At 37.9% G+C, this 14,670-nt stretch overlaps 1 protein-coding gene across 1 annotated transcript; it reads left to right on the forward strand.

The window, feature by feature from the left end:
- Window positions 1-12,638: 12,638 nt before the first annotated feature.
- LOC129722866 (peritrophin-44-like) lies at window positions 12,639-13,578 on the forward strand. The gene is made up of 2 exons (XM_055676672.1): window positions 12,639-13,020; window positions 13,076-13,578. Exons 1-2 carry the CDS (start codon window positions 12,681-12,683, stop codon window positions 13,513-13,515), a joined length of 780 nt encoding a protein of 259 aa, XP_055532647.1. The 5' UTR covers window positions 12,639-12,680; the 3' UTR covers window positions 13,516-13,578.
- Window positions 13,579-14,670: the final 1,092 nt, after the last annotated feature.

A 14,670-nucleotide genomic window follows, 5' to 3' on the forward strand; every position in this document is an offset into this window, starting at 1 on the left:
GTAGAGCGCCGTGTAGTATTCGGATCTGCAAGATCGGCGCTTAAAAGTGCGATAAAGGCGAGCAAAAGGGCCTGCTTCGATAGGCTATGCGCGAGTGCCAATACGAATCCGTGGGGCAACGCCTACAGAGTCGTAATGGCGAAGACCAAAGGCGTGTTGGCGCCTGCAGAGCGATCACCAGCGATGCTGGAGCGTATCATCGAGGGACTCTTTACACGCCACGAGCCAAATCCTTGGCCTCCGGTTGCTGAGTCTCACGTCCGACGTTCCAGTATCTCAGACACAGACCAGGGATGGTCGGCCAACCTGCCGGGCATCCAATCCGTGAGAGACGGCAGCCGTGCCGAGGTTGTGGAGGAGGTAAGGGTTACAAATAAGGAACTCATCGTGATCGCCAACTCCCTAAAGGTGAGCGAGGCACCGGGACCGGATGGAATCCCCAACTTGGCCATCAGGACGGCCATGAAAGTGGCCCCCGATATATTTCGAGCAGTCATGCAGAAGTGCCTGGATGACTGCCTCTTTCCGGACAGGTGGAAGCGACCCCAAGCAGCACTTGCAACATGTTTTCAAATGAGACTACTCAATATTTGTTGTTTTAAAACCTTTTCAACGGTGCAAGAAACTTTTACGGTTACTCTAAAGAAATTTAAGAGAATTGAGCAACATTTTGTTATTTACGTGTATCATTCTCGTAACTGAACACTAGAAATTGCTCAATAGTTTTCTGCAATCTATTCCCAACTGCATGTTTCATGATGCTTTTAAATAACGATAATGTCACATGATGTAGCATATTGTTGTTTCACAAATGTTTCCTTCTGGGGAAAGCAAACTAGTGATGAAAATGTATAGCAACATCTTGTTAAACCATATATTTGCTAAAATTACCACACAGTAAACAGCCATCTTTAATATAAATGAATGATAGGGGTGTGCGAAACCGGCTTTTCTGGTGTCGAAACGAAACGAAACGAAATTAACCCTTAATTTCGGTTTCGCCAAATTAGTCGGAACGAAATCAAGGTGGATTTCGAGTTCTCGAGACGAAACGAAATTAGTCTCTATATTTCGCGAAATTTCGCGAAATTTCGAAAAATAAAATAAATGTTTCTGAAACATAGCATTACAATGATTTGTAACGTTGGAGCGTACGCTAACGAAGTACCCTTCAGCAGCTGATCGCAAGGTGCTTACCTGGTCGACGAAGAGTAACGTAGGTATTCAGATATCGATAAACCGACAATGACGAGAAAATCAAAAATTTTAAAAACTAAAATCTTTATGCATTCATTTTCACAGATTATATTGCAGGTAATAGTAACGCGATAGATACAAATGATCAAACTCGAAATGTCTTTGTAAATAATAATTTAATAAACTTCTGAACATAAGATTATTTAGTCCCTAGATAAGTAATGTCGCTAGTGTGCCCATTGTATTCGAGGCAAATCATGTTGCACAAAAGATCCCAAGCACTAGAGTCGATTTTTCGCGTTTCGACTTGGAAACTGCTTTGAGAATCATGATCTAGTAGACCTACCTCTATTTTGAGCCTTGTTATGGGCAAAAACTGCCAAAAGAAAAAGCAGACTACACTGAACCAAATTGCTTGCACATAAATGTGTTATCATTGCTTGACTTTAGCTTTTAACGATTGTATATCATTTAAGAACTGATTATCACCCTTTGCTTGCTGGATGAGCACATCGAAAGTGAAACGGTGTGAAACTGAATCGTTAAACAGTTCATGTTTGTATATGAATTCCCTAACCCATTCCCGGCGGAGCCATACGGCATCACCCGCCGGGAACATGAATGATTTTCTTTCACATATGCGCTTGAACTCATGCTGTAAATAGTCGACAACTATCACTGAAAATATAAATTATTAGTGAATTATTAGTGCATGGAGTATTTCATATGACTTTTTTAATTTCATCCGTCTGATACTTCTGAATAATAAATTCTCTAATAAGGACTCGACGATTCCGTTCAGTATAACGACGTTTGACGTTACGTCCCCAAGCAGATCAACTCTATACATAACCTGTAAAAATCCAGCGACGCCAGCGACATTACTTATCTAGGGACTAAATCATCTTATTTCTGAACTGATTCTTTTGGTTTGAATGCAACTATGTTTAAAATAGTAATCCTTCTTTCATAGCACTTTCATCATTCAAAATCCAAGTTATGTCCTAGAGCTCGAACTGGAAAACATGAGAGATGGTAGGTAGGTTTACAACCATTCCTGTGAGTTTTGGTGTCCATAGCAAAGAAAACTTTTCCAAAGAGTTTTTTCCTATGCAAACGTAAAAGCGACGAATCCGATTAGCAATTCCTCGGCGGCCTTCTGATGCATTTTTGCATTCTCTAAAAGCAGCAAAATTCAGAGGAATGGTTAAAAAGCTGTAAAACCTTTGGAGGGCAACAATTTTGAGCTTTAGGGCAACTTTTTTTTCGCTTTTGTCGACCAGTGTCATTGAATTTTTTTTAACACCGTTTAGTCAGACTAGATTAAGTCTTTATCGATTCGAGGAAAACAAAATTTAAGTTAACTATTCTGTAAATGTCCTAGTTTCAATATTTTTTGTCATTTTAGATTTGGCTTAAACTTTGCATAAACGTTTCTATAGGATGAGAAGCTAATTAAAATGCTATTTTGGAAGGATTATTGTGATTATAAATATTTTCAGAGTCAAAAGTTTTTTGATCAGTGTGACGTCTCTTGAAAAGTTTTAGATAGTAATTTTATCTCTCCGATAAAAAAACTCATTTCATTTTTTTTAATGTGAAAGAAACATTAAAATTAATATAAAAAAGCTTATTTTCAAAAATCTTTTTTTACATAAAAATTACAATAAAATTACCGAAGCGATGAAGAAATAAAAAAAAAGTTATATATTTTCAAAAAAAAAAAAAAAAATTACAAAATGTTTATTTTTGGAAGGACAATATTTTTATCTACAACTTTGCCAAAGGCACTATGCCAATCAAATCAACTGTTTCGATTATAAAAATATTTTAATTACCCACAGAGTGCCCAATTGGAGAATAAATTATTTTTTCAGCTAAATCGGTTTGTTTGTATGGTTGTAGAAAATAATTTTGTCCTAAAAAAATATGCCCTGTGAGTTTCTGCGACACCAAAAATAATAAAATGCATTTGGGACCATTCCTAAACTACGTGGTCATATTTTGATCCCTTTTATACCCTCCTACTCCCCCGTGGTCTTTCGTGGTCTTTTGTTTTGTGATCTTATTCTGCAGATATATGTACAATATATGTTTTTCATACTTTAAATTTTATGTTTTTCATACTTTAAATTTATAAAAAAATGAAGGTTTAAGAAAACTGATTATTAGTTATTTCGCAAATTGTAAATAGAATTTTCAGTAATATCATTTTCTCAAAACCAAAATAACAAATAGATAATTGTTGTTTAATTTTTAATAATATTTCATTGCCCTTAAAAAATATAATAATTTCCTTACCTGAAAGTAATTTAAAATTAACTATTCTGTTGAGCATATTCGAAATGATTTTTAATTTGTTGTTGAGTATCAAAATAAATAAAATTTGTTTAAGCAGTTTGATCATCTACGATAAATTTTTCGCTTATAGTTATGGTAAATTGTATACTCATCTAGGAATCATCTAGAAAAATAATTAGTTGATAATAAGTGAAACCTTACTTTTAGTGATTTTCAGGTATCGGATTTGTAACTTAGTTTTTTTAATAACTAACACAGTTTTTGAAAGTCGAACAAAATATAAACATCTTTCTTTCTTCCTTCAGTTTACGAACATCCAGGTCTTATATATTGTTTTTAAGACCAAAACGTTGATTTTTTTACCGGTCGTTGAGTATTGAAATATACTTCCAGAAAAAATGTCATAAATCCCGATGCATTGCAAAATAGAACTATTATTCTAAAGAAGTAAATGCCATATAAGGCAAAGCCTGTTTAAAACAAAAAAAAAATCGGATAAATTTGAAATATGTTTCAAAAATTTGATTACAGTTAATTGCTGACAACTCTCAAACTTTCCGTGACACTTATCAATTATCAAGTCGTGTCAAATAAAAAATTGCGAAAGCTTCGTCTTGACTTAGTAGCAACAATAAATTATAAGTCAGAAAAAAGACTACGTGGTCTATTCGTTAACCCCCACACCCCCCGCGTGATTTTTCGTGGTCTTTTGATAACTTTGAAAAACACATTTAAATACACTACGGTGTGCGAAGAGGAGTCCTCTAACACAGAGAAATCCGAAAAAACGCTTGAAATTTTCACAAGTCGAGTAGCATAGAACATTTGGCCTGTAAGATAGAGCTTCAGAGCTTTAGTTTTGACAGAAATTGCTATGCCCTCCTAAACAATAAAAGTTACTTCTTTAACCTTGTGGGCTGCAAATATAACCACATTTTGATGTACGTAAAAGATGCGTAAAATTTATTCCTACAAACAAATTACTAGATACCTTGTAGCGCATTTGGACGTCTTCATATTCCTCGAATATGACTTCAGTGATGACATGAATTTTATGCTCTGCGTGAATAAAAAATACCGCATGATGTTACGGTTTTGTCTTTAAAAACAAAAATTACCGGCTGAGAGTTTATTCTTCTATGACTGACTTAGTATACCAGATATCTGTTGAGATATATTCAATTTAATTTATAGTCGCAATGAGCACAAACCGAAATAATTTAATAATGTGCGTCGGGAATTTGGTCCGAAATTTCGCGAAATTTCGTAATCGTCGAAATTGGAAGTTTAATTTCGCGAAATTTTAGGCGGAATTTAGCGAAATTCAACGAAATTTTTCGGCAATTTCGCGAAACCGAAATTTCGCGAAATTTCGGGAAATTTCGAGTTTTGCGAAATTATACGAAATCATTCGAAATCTCGCACAGCCTTAATGAATGATAAATGATTATTGTTGGAAATGTGGTTTTGTTATTCCATATTTCGCATGACTAACGCTGCATATCCACTGAGCAAGGTTTTTTGAACTATCGTTTCCCGAAACATTGTTTATAATTTGGCAACTTTGAATCATAAAATTTCTTATACAACACTTTATGAAAGGCGCGTGCTACGAAGTACGAACGCGTAACTACGAAGTAAAAACACTTTTTGCACAGTTAATTTTGAATCGCAGGTAGAATTGCATACCTATCAGAAGCGTAAGTGGAGAAAAAAATCGATATATTTGAGGTTTTTTATAATGTATGTAGTTACATGAAACTTCGCGACACCATGAAGAGTAATGAGAGTAAAGGTAAACAAACTAAATTTTATTTCTCCTCTCATTTCTTCCTATACTGCAGCGGCTATCGATGCAGATAATTATTTCACATAGCACTGTTAGTTGCATATAGACTCCACCTCTTGCGCTTTTTCGGTTATTTACAAGTTGAATAGAAGTAACGGATGCGAATTATTACAATCTTTGAATGCTGCATTGAGAGTTGCATTTGCTTCATTGCAAGAATGTGTGCTGCTTGGGACAGAGATTGGTGCTGTTGCCGAAGGCTGGGAAACCGCCAGGGGACCCATCGGCATACAGACCTATCTGTCTGCTGAACACTACGGGCAAGGTGCTTGAGAGGATTATCCTTAACAGACTGGTGAAGTACACAGAGGGTGTAAACGGTCTGGCAAGTAACCAGTTCGGCTTCCGGAAAGGTAGATCCACGCTGGATGCTATTCTCTCTGTCACCAAGATGGCAGAAGTAGCACTCCAGCGTAAGAGTTGGGGCATTCGCTATTCCGCAATCGTCACGCTTGACGTGAAGAATGCATTCAATAGCGCCAGTTGGGACTCAATAGCGCTCGCGCTTAGGAGCATCCACGTACCGGTGTCGTTGTACAAGATTTTGGAAAATTATTTCCAGAATCGGGTACTAGTTTACAACACGGAGGAGGGTCAGAAGTGCGTCCCAATCACCGCAGGGGTACCGCAAGGTTCCATCCTGGGCCCGGTATTGTGAAATGTCATGTATGACGGGGTGTTGAAACTAAAGTTCCCTGTAGGGGTTGTGATTAGAATTAGAATTATATATATATATATATATATATATATATATATATATATATATATATATATATATATATATATATATATATATATATATATATATATATATATATATATATATATATATATATATATATATATATATATATATATATATATATATATATATATATATATTTTTTTTTTTTTGTTTCAGGTGGAGGGGAAATTTGCATCCAAACCCCTGAGGTGACCAACCTCAGGGAGTGTGGGGTTGGTTTGAATCAGTGACCGGACCCACTAAAACCCCTCCAGTCTCCAGCCCATAATACTCCCCGGGCCCACCGCTAGGTATTGCTTCGGGGAGCGGCTTTTGTGCTCTGTGCACCCTCTTGGTTCTATAGATCTCTTTGCTGACTTAGCTAACTAACCTGGAGACTGGCCGTTAGCTAACACTGGCGTGTCGGTGGTCAACCTGTCGCCTGTTTTGCAATTCTAAAACTATTTGAGAGGCGGCTGTACAAACCGCCCTCCAAATGTTTGGGTCTTTACACATCCTCCGAACTAGGTTGTCCGGAGTGGTGTCTGGCCCGCTCACTACCATCATGTCGCTCCGCGCATGCACAAAACGAGGGCACACGAAGAAGACATGCTCAGCAGTTTCTTCCGCATCCGCGCACTCGGGACACATGGGGGACCCCGCATGCCCGAATCTGTGTAGATACTGCCTGAAGCAACCATGACCTGACAGAATCTGTGTCAAGTGGAAGTTAACTTCTCCATGGCGCCTCCCGACCCATCCGGATACGTCCGTAATAAGTCGATGCGTCCATCTACCCTTTGCGGAATTGGACCATTCCTGCTGCCATCTGATCATCGAGAATGACCTTCTGGTGCCTCGTATACCCCTTGTGTCACGTTGATCGAAGCATTCTACGTCCTCCTTAATGGCTATGCTGATAGGCATCATGCCGGACAGGACGCAGGTTGCGTCGTATGATACTGTACGGTACGCGCTCACAACCCTTAGGCACATGAGCCTGTAGGTACTTTCCAGTTTTCGACGATGACTGTTGGTACCTAACGCTTTGGACCACGCTGGCCCACCATACCTAAGTATGGACGAAACCACGCTGGCAAGAAGTTTACGCTTGCTGCCATATACCGCTGAGCTATTGGACATCATTCGAGATAGTCCTGCAGCGGCCGTTGAAGCCCTCTTACAGGCATAGTCGACGTGACTCTTAAATGTGAGCTTATCGTCAACCATAACCCCCAAGAGCTTCAAGGAACACCTTGAGGTAATGGTGCAGTCACCGACTCTGACCACCGCCTGTTGCTCTAATTTGCGGTTGTTCACAACCGTAACCTCCGTTTTATGGTGCGCTAACTCCAGTTTCCTAGAGTGCATCCAGTCTTCGACCTTGCGTATGCAGTGCGCGGCCGTCAACTCGACCTCTTCGATCGACTCGCCGTAGACCTCTAGCGTGATGTCGTCTGCGAAACCGACGATCACAACCCCTACAGAGAACTTTAGTTTCAACACCCCGTCATACATGACATTCCACAACACCGGGCCCAGGATGGAACCTTGCGGTACCCCTGCGGTGATTGGGACGCACTTCTGACCCTCCTCCGTGTTGTAAACTAGTACCCGATTCTGGAAATAATTTTCCAAAATCTTGTACAACGACACCGGTACGTGGATGCTCCTAAGCGCGATATTTATATATATATATATATATATATATATATATATATATATATATATATATATATATATATATATATATATATACATGGACCTTGCGTCCTTCCAGCATCAAGCCGAAATTGTTTCAACCTATTAGAACGCGAACAAACTTCTTTGAATATGCGAACAGACTTACAAATTTAAACAACTGACTCTAACGAGGACAGGCTATTCGACATGACAGACGTCCCGGTTAGAATAAACTCATATATATGTTAGTCGCACCCATTGGTTTCGCATAGATTCCCATAGATTGGTTCAAGATACATAAAATTACTTCAACAGGCCATTTGTATGGTTTTGGGTATTTTAGTCCTTCCGGAATAGATTCCACTGGCGCTTCTAGTGACCATAAAAACAATTAAATAGAACAAGGTCAAATAGCATCCAATATTGGTATATCCGGAACCGGGATGACGTCCAGAGACTGTAAAACAACCCTGATGTCAATTTGAATAGCAAGATGGCGACTTCCGGTTTCTATAAAACAACTTTTCAATTGTTCCAAGCCTTTTGTAGTGTTTTCAGGGTCGTTTTCTAGTCTCTGGACATCATTTTGATTCCGAAAGTATCCATATTGGGTGGTGTTCGACAACTTTTTATTGTTTCTCAGAAACCGGAAGTCGCCATTTTGGAATCCAACATGGTATCTGGAGTCAGTTTTCGGTCTCTGGGCAACACCCCGATTCCGAAAATATTTATATTCTGTGGAATTAGGCCATTTAGGTTATTTTGAGCTTTTTCAGATAATTATTTTTTTAATTTGTCTTTTAACTTTTTCCTTAAAACAATAAAAAAATTTCAGAGTGTAGATTTTTTTTTTGAAAAACAAAATTGCTATGAACAACTTTGTCGAAGAAGTCACAAATTGTTATGGCTCTAAAATATTTGTAATATTACAAACAATAATTTGTAACCTTCAATACATAACATTTTTAAATAGCTTCTCAAAAGTAAGTCGCGTTGCAAAAAAAAACGCAAAATAGCATCTTTTTTCGATATAAACGTCTATGCAAAGTTTCAGCCGAATCAAAGAAAGTCGATAGAATTGTCTGCCGTGTTTTCGTGGAATGTGTTCTCAGGTCCTCAGTTTCCGGAAAACCGGACTTTCAAAAAAAGAGAGAACTCTTTCGGGACACCGCTGATGCTAATTTGAAAGTAGAAAAGTTACTGAAACTGTTGGTGTTAAAACCATCGAAATCGGATGAAAATTGCAAATGATACCAGAATTTTAATTTGTCGCTACCCGGGAACCCCGTTGAGCACAAATGGGTTAAAGTGAAAGGTTTCGTATCCGAAAAATTTTTTATAACACGTTCTCGTGTTCGTCAGTGCGTTTCCAATTCCGAGAATCCTTTGAAGTGAAAGCTTTTGAATCCGATGGATTCTCTTTTAACGATTCTCATTCAAGAATCCTAGTCCCATATACAGGGCACTTCTGAGGATTCTTTTTCAAGGAATTCAATGTGAGGAAACCTGAGTATTCTTTCGCAGGATTTTTCATCGCTTTAACGCTGATTTGAAAGCAGATAAGTTACTTAATCTTTTGGTGCTACAGGTAGCAAATCAAGTATCAAGTATCGAATGAAAATTGCAAATACTTTAATATGGGGTACCCAAGAACCCCGTCGAGCACATAACGGTTGAAGTGAAAGGTTTCGTATCCTAAGAATTCTCCTAACACGATTCTCCTTCAAGAATCCTAGCTGCATAGACAGATTCCTTTTTCAAAATTCCTCATCAAGGATGCTTCACGATTTCTATGTGAGGAATCCTAGGGAATCCGACGGATTCTCACTACACGATTATCATTCAAGAATCCTAGCACCATAGACAGGGCATTCCTGAGGATTCCTTTTTCAAAATTCCTCATCAAGGATACTTCACGATTTCTATGTGAGGTATCCTAGGAAATCCGACGGATTCTCATTATACGATTCTCATTCAAGAATCCTAACCCCATAGACAGGGCCGTCTTGAGGATTCCTTTTCGGGATTCCTTAACAAGGACGATTCACGATTCCAATGTGAGGAATCCTAAGGAATCTGAAGGATTCTCATTACACGATTCTCATTCAGGAATCCTAGCCCTATAGACTGGGCATTCTCGAGGATTCTTTTTTCAATATTCCTTATCGAGGACGCTTCACGATTCCAATGTGAGGAATCCTAGGGAATCAATGCGAATCTTGTGTGTTCGTCCGGGTTACTGGATCTTTTGGTGCCATCGAAATCAAATGAAAATCACAACAGATATAAGAATTTCGAGCACAAAACGGTTGAAGTCGAAGGTTTCGTATCCGAAGAATTATCATAACACGATTTTCACTCAAGAATCCCAGTCCCATCCTACAAGGCATTGTTGAGGATTTTTCGTCAGGATTCCTTATTGCGCACGCTTTACGATTCCAATGTGAGGAATCTATGTGGAATCTATGCGAAATCAACGGGTGCGACTAACGTATATATGAGTTTATTCTAACCGGGACGTCAGTCATGTCGATTAGTCTGTCCTCGTTAGAGTCAGTTGGTCAAATTTGTAATTCTGTTCGCATATTCGAAGAAGTTTGTGAACGCAGTGTTTAGTTTACTTTGGTGATACCTATTATGCATTAAGTTGAAAATTGGAGTTGTCGACTAGCGACATTCGATTTTTCTCTCATACCGTACATTATACCTAACGTCGGATGTAATGCGCTGTAGAGCAAATCAGATGCGCTATACAGCGCACTACTTCCGACGTTAAGTATAATGTACGGTATGAGAGTAAAATCGAATGTCGCTAGTCGACAACTCCAATTTTCAACTTAATGCATAATATATATATATATATATATATATATATATATATATATATATATATATATATATATATATATATATATATATATATATATATATATATATATATATATATATATATATATATATATATATATATATATATATATATATATATATATATATATATATATATATATATATATATATATATATATATATATATATATATATATATATATATATATATATATATATATATATATATATATATATATATATATATATTTGATTTCTGAGCTATCTGCATCATATCATTTGAGGTTCAGATCAGAGGAAGTCAAAAAAAGGGGAATTTAGTTTGGCTGAAATATAATAAACTTTACATTGAGCGTCTTAATAGAATAGAATTAGACATTGAGAATATGCAATGCTTCCATTTAATTCTACTAGTACTACAAAAAATCGAATACCGCTGAAATCATCCGCAAATACATATTTCGGTTATTTCTTATAACCATCATCAGTGCCTATGTGGACTGCTTAAAAAGAATCTTTTTAAGAGAGAAATTTTTCTTTGTTAACCATCAGTTACACGATTATTTGGTCAATATCAATTCCAGACATAGGTTTTGTATACATCTAAAGTAGAATTACCAAGTTACAGGAATAAGTTAGGAAGTAGAACACTCTGAGAAAGAAATAACTAACTTTCTCAGAAACGCAATTTGATTCAAAACGGGAGCAGGTTTACCGTCTCTCGTGATATTTTTCATGATGTTGGTTAGATTCTTCAATTTCATCTGGAAAAGAGATAGACACATTACGACAGGTTTTTCTCAGTCTTATGCTATACACTCAGTTTTTCTACGCTGGGAATACGTACCTCGTAAAAAACCACGTTAAATACGCGGAAATCAAATCTGCGTTGAAAAACCGCGGTAATTCAAAATCCCGCGTAAGAAACATGGTTGATTCGAAAATGCGCCTAAAAATACGCGCTCATTCAAAATACCGCGTAAAAAATATCCTCGTAAAAAACCGCGTAAAAATATTCTGTACGGATAACAGAGACGATTCCTCTCACGATTCTGTCGCCGAGTCGCCGAGACTCCTGAATTTGGATTCATGAGGTTTTCCATAAGCGATTCGAACAGATTCTGTCCGTATCGCAGAAACGATTCTTTTCACGATTCATTTGGATTCTGTAGGATTCTTGAGAAGGTTTTCCATATGCGATTCGTATAGATTCTGTCCGTGTCGCAGAAACGATTCCTCTCACGAATCTTTTGGATTTCTGAGGATTCTTGAAAAGGTTTCCCGTATGCGATTCGAACAGATTCTGTACGTATCGAAGAAACGATTCCTCTCACGATTCCGTCAACGAGTTATAGGAATCCTGGGAATTTTTACTCAGGATTCTCAGCGTGTTAGTTAGGTTGGTGTACAAGTGTTGAATTTAAAGTAGGAAAGCGGGCCTTAAGCCTAAATAAAAGTCTCCTTCAAGCTGAGATTCGATCCTATGACGGGTGGCTAGTAAAAGTTCTCCACTGCAAGATACAAATACAAACTTTGATGAAGCTGTATGTGTGAAGACATTAAAGTACCACGTGGTAGGGTAGAAATATTACGGTAATTGATTTCTTCATTCTATACAACCATCACTGGAATTTGCAGCCTCAATTTCCTCAATACACGATGCAATTGTGGTTTGATATAGCTATAACATGTAGTATCGCACTAACAATTGAATTGTATATTTTTACAATTACTCTGTGTGTTGAGATTTTAAATATTTTAAATCAGCGGCGTCATAGAGTTATGACTATCATTTTGCAAAAAAAAAAATTGTTCGAGATAAATTTAGCCTCATAAAAGGCCTTGCGTGTCCAAAAATGACAATGATATCCATGTTGCAAAAGCGGTGTCGGTTTCACCGTCATATCAACTTATCTTATCATATCCAAACTTTATGTATTGTTTCAGTTTCAGCCCCATGAGCCCACCAATGCGTATATTACTAACCTCATCCACCTGATAGAATTTTCAATTCACGTATAAATATCCGTGCCAACCAGGACAATTTGGCAGTCACTCCTTTCACCGCTCGTTAAGATGCAAAAGATGTTGACAAGAGTGTTTCTTCTGGTGCTGGCAGTTCAAGTCTGTCTGGCACAGTCCGACGAAGTACCAGGAACTCGACAGGCATTTGCATCCTTGTTTCTAGCGGCAGCGGATGTAGAATTTGTGTGTACGGACGTCAGTTTTGAGTCTGGATGCAGTTCGTGTAGTGTGATGAAACAATGCCTTGGAAGTCTGGGGGCCGCTGAAACAAATTGCACATTGTCTGCCTCGACACCTTATTGTAATGGCGGAGCATGCTCTGCGATACCAAATCTCGATGATGGTTGTGAGGCCAAACAAATGGAATGCACAGGAGAAGGAATATTTCCAGGTTTGGAGAGAAATAAATTACTTAAAAGTTGTATTCTAAACAATCATACTTTCAGATCCAACCACTTGCCAATTGTATCATTATTGTTCGCGCAGTGGAGCAGATTCAGACGTTTATAAGTGTCCTGCAGATTATGTTTTCAACGCTGACACAGGAAAGTGTAAGAGACCATTCAGCAGCGCCGATTGCGTGACTATCAAATGTCCTGCAGTAACGGGTGCTGGAACGTATGGAACTAGTAAAACCATTTTTGGCATGTGCATAAATAGTGGTACAACCATCAGCAAAATACTCGTGTTTCAATGTCCGACTGGGGCCACATTTGATGGCAAAAAATGTGTCTATCAGTGCACAAAAGAAGGCAATTTCGCAGATAGCAGTAATGCGAGTAAATACTTCCAGTGTTACATCTCTGGTGGAAAGTATGTTTTTGAATCCAAAACCTGCTTAAACGGCAAAAAATTTGATGCTACTAGACAAATTTGTGTGTTATGAAAGTTTGAAACTGTATTTTTTGAAGAAAGTTACTAAATAAAGATGTTCACTATTCAAGAGACATCCGGCTAGTTTCTATTTAAATTTTATTGTTCTCCCAACCCTTTGAATTCTGCCGTGAGAGAGAACCCTTTGTCGAAAGATCGACGAATTATCATGTAACACTAGATGTCCTCGGATTTTCTTTTGAAGCAATTCAACCATTTCGAAATTCAGAATTTCGGAGTAAATAAACTTTTTTCATTGAAAATTCTTGAAATTCAGTCTTAATGGTGTCGACAGAGAATCAACGAAATAAACGCGAAAAACCCAAACCTGTAACCGGACCGGAGGTGTTTTGTATCTTGAAACATGAAAGCAATATGTATTCTGGATCTGGACCAAGGATGTATGGGATTCTTTTTGTCATTTATGTTCAAATAGAGCTAAGTCCATTAGGAATCCGAAATTATAAAATCATCTGTATCTCGGTAATGGATTGACGTACAAATAAGGTCAATACATCAAAACAAAGGTATTTCACTGGACTTAAAGAAAAAAAAAAATATCAATACAAATAATTTCTCTTCGTTTCTAATGAAAATTCGCTTTTCCTTCTTTATTCCTCCCATCAAACGCTGCAGACCTCCGGAGGTAACTTGCTTGGCCCATTTGTTCCAAGTTTTTGGTCATCTGAGTCGCGTCCCGAGCCGTTCTTCCACTTTCCTTAAGCTTCCACTTTATTATTGCCCAAAACCTCTCGATGGGCCGGAACTGTGGGTATGTTTTTATCCATGAAATCAACGTAATTATCGCGGTGCCACTGAATGAATTTCCGGCTGTAGTGGCAGCTCGCCAAATCTGGCCAAAGCTTCACGGGACCCTAATGGGCTTTAATGAAAGATAGTACGCGTTTTTTTGCGGCATTCTTCCTCGTAAAGCTACGAGGCCATTGTCTTATTCGTCACGAACATTTTGGTCTTTGCTCCACAGCTGCATATCCTTTGCCAAATCATCAGTTCGTTGGCAAGTTTGTCTATAAAATCAAACCTAAACTTCGCAGGAACATTTTCGTGTGCCGTCGCTATGTAGAATTTCTGACCAGGAGTCTGTCTGAAATCCATTTTAACGTAGGTTTTATCGTCGATGAACAGGCATCCTTGTTACTTCGTCAAA

Source organism: Wyeomyia smithii, chromosome 2 (genome assembly GCF_029784165.1).
Source record: "Wyeomyia smithii strain HCP4-BCI-WySm-NY-G18 chromosome 2, ASM2978416v1, whole genome shotgun sequence".
Classification (NCBI taxonomy): Eukaryota; Metazoa; Arthropoda; class Insecta; order Diptera; family Culicidae; genus Wyeomyia; species Wyeomyia smithii.

Coding starts and splice junctions, on each gene's coding strand:
- LOC129722866 (XM_055676672.1), top strand. CDS start 12,681: ATGCAAAAGATGTTGACAAGAGTGTTTCTTCTGGTGCTGGCAGTTCAA. Junction 13,021..13,075: donor AGGAGAAGGAATATTTCCAG/GTTTGGAGAGAA, acceptor TCATACTTTCAG/ATCCAACCACTTGCCAATTG.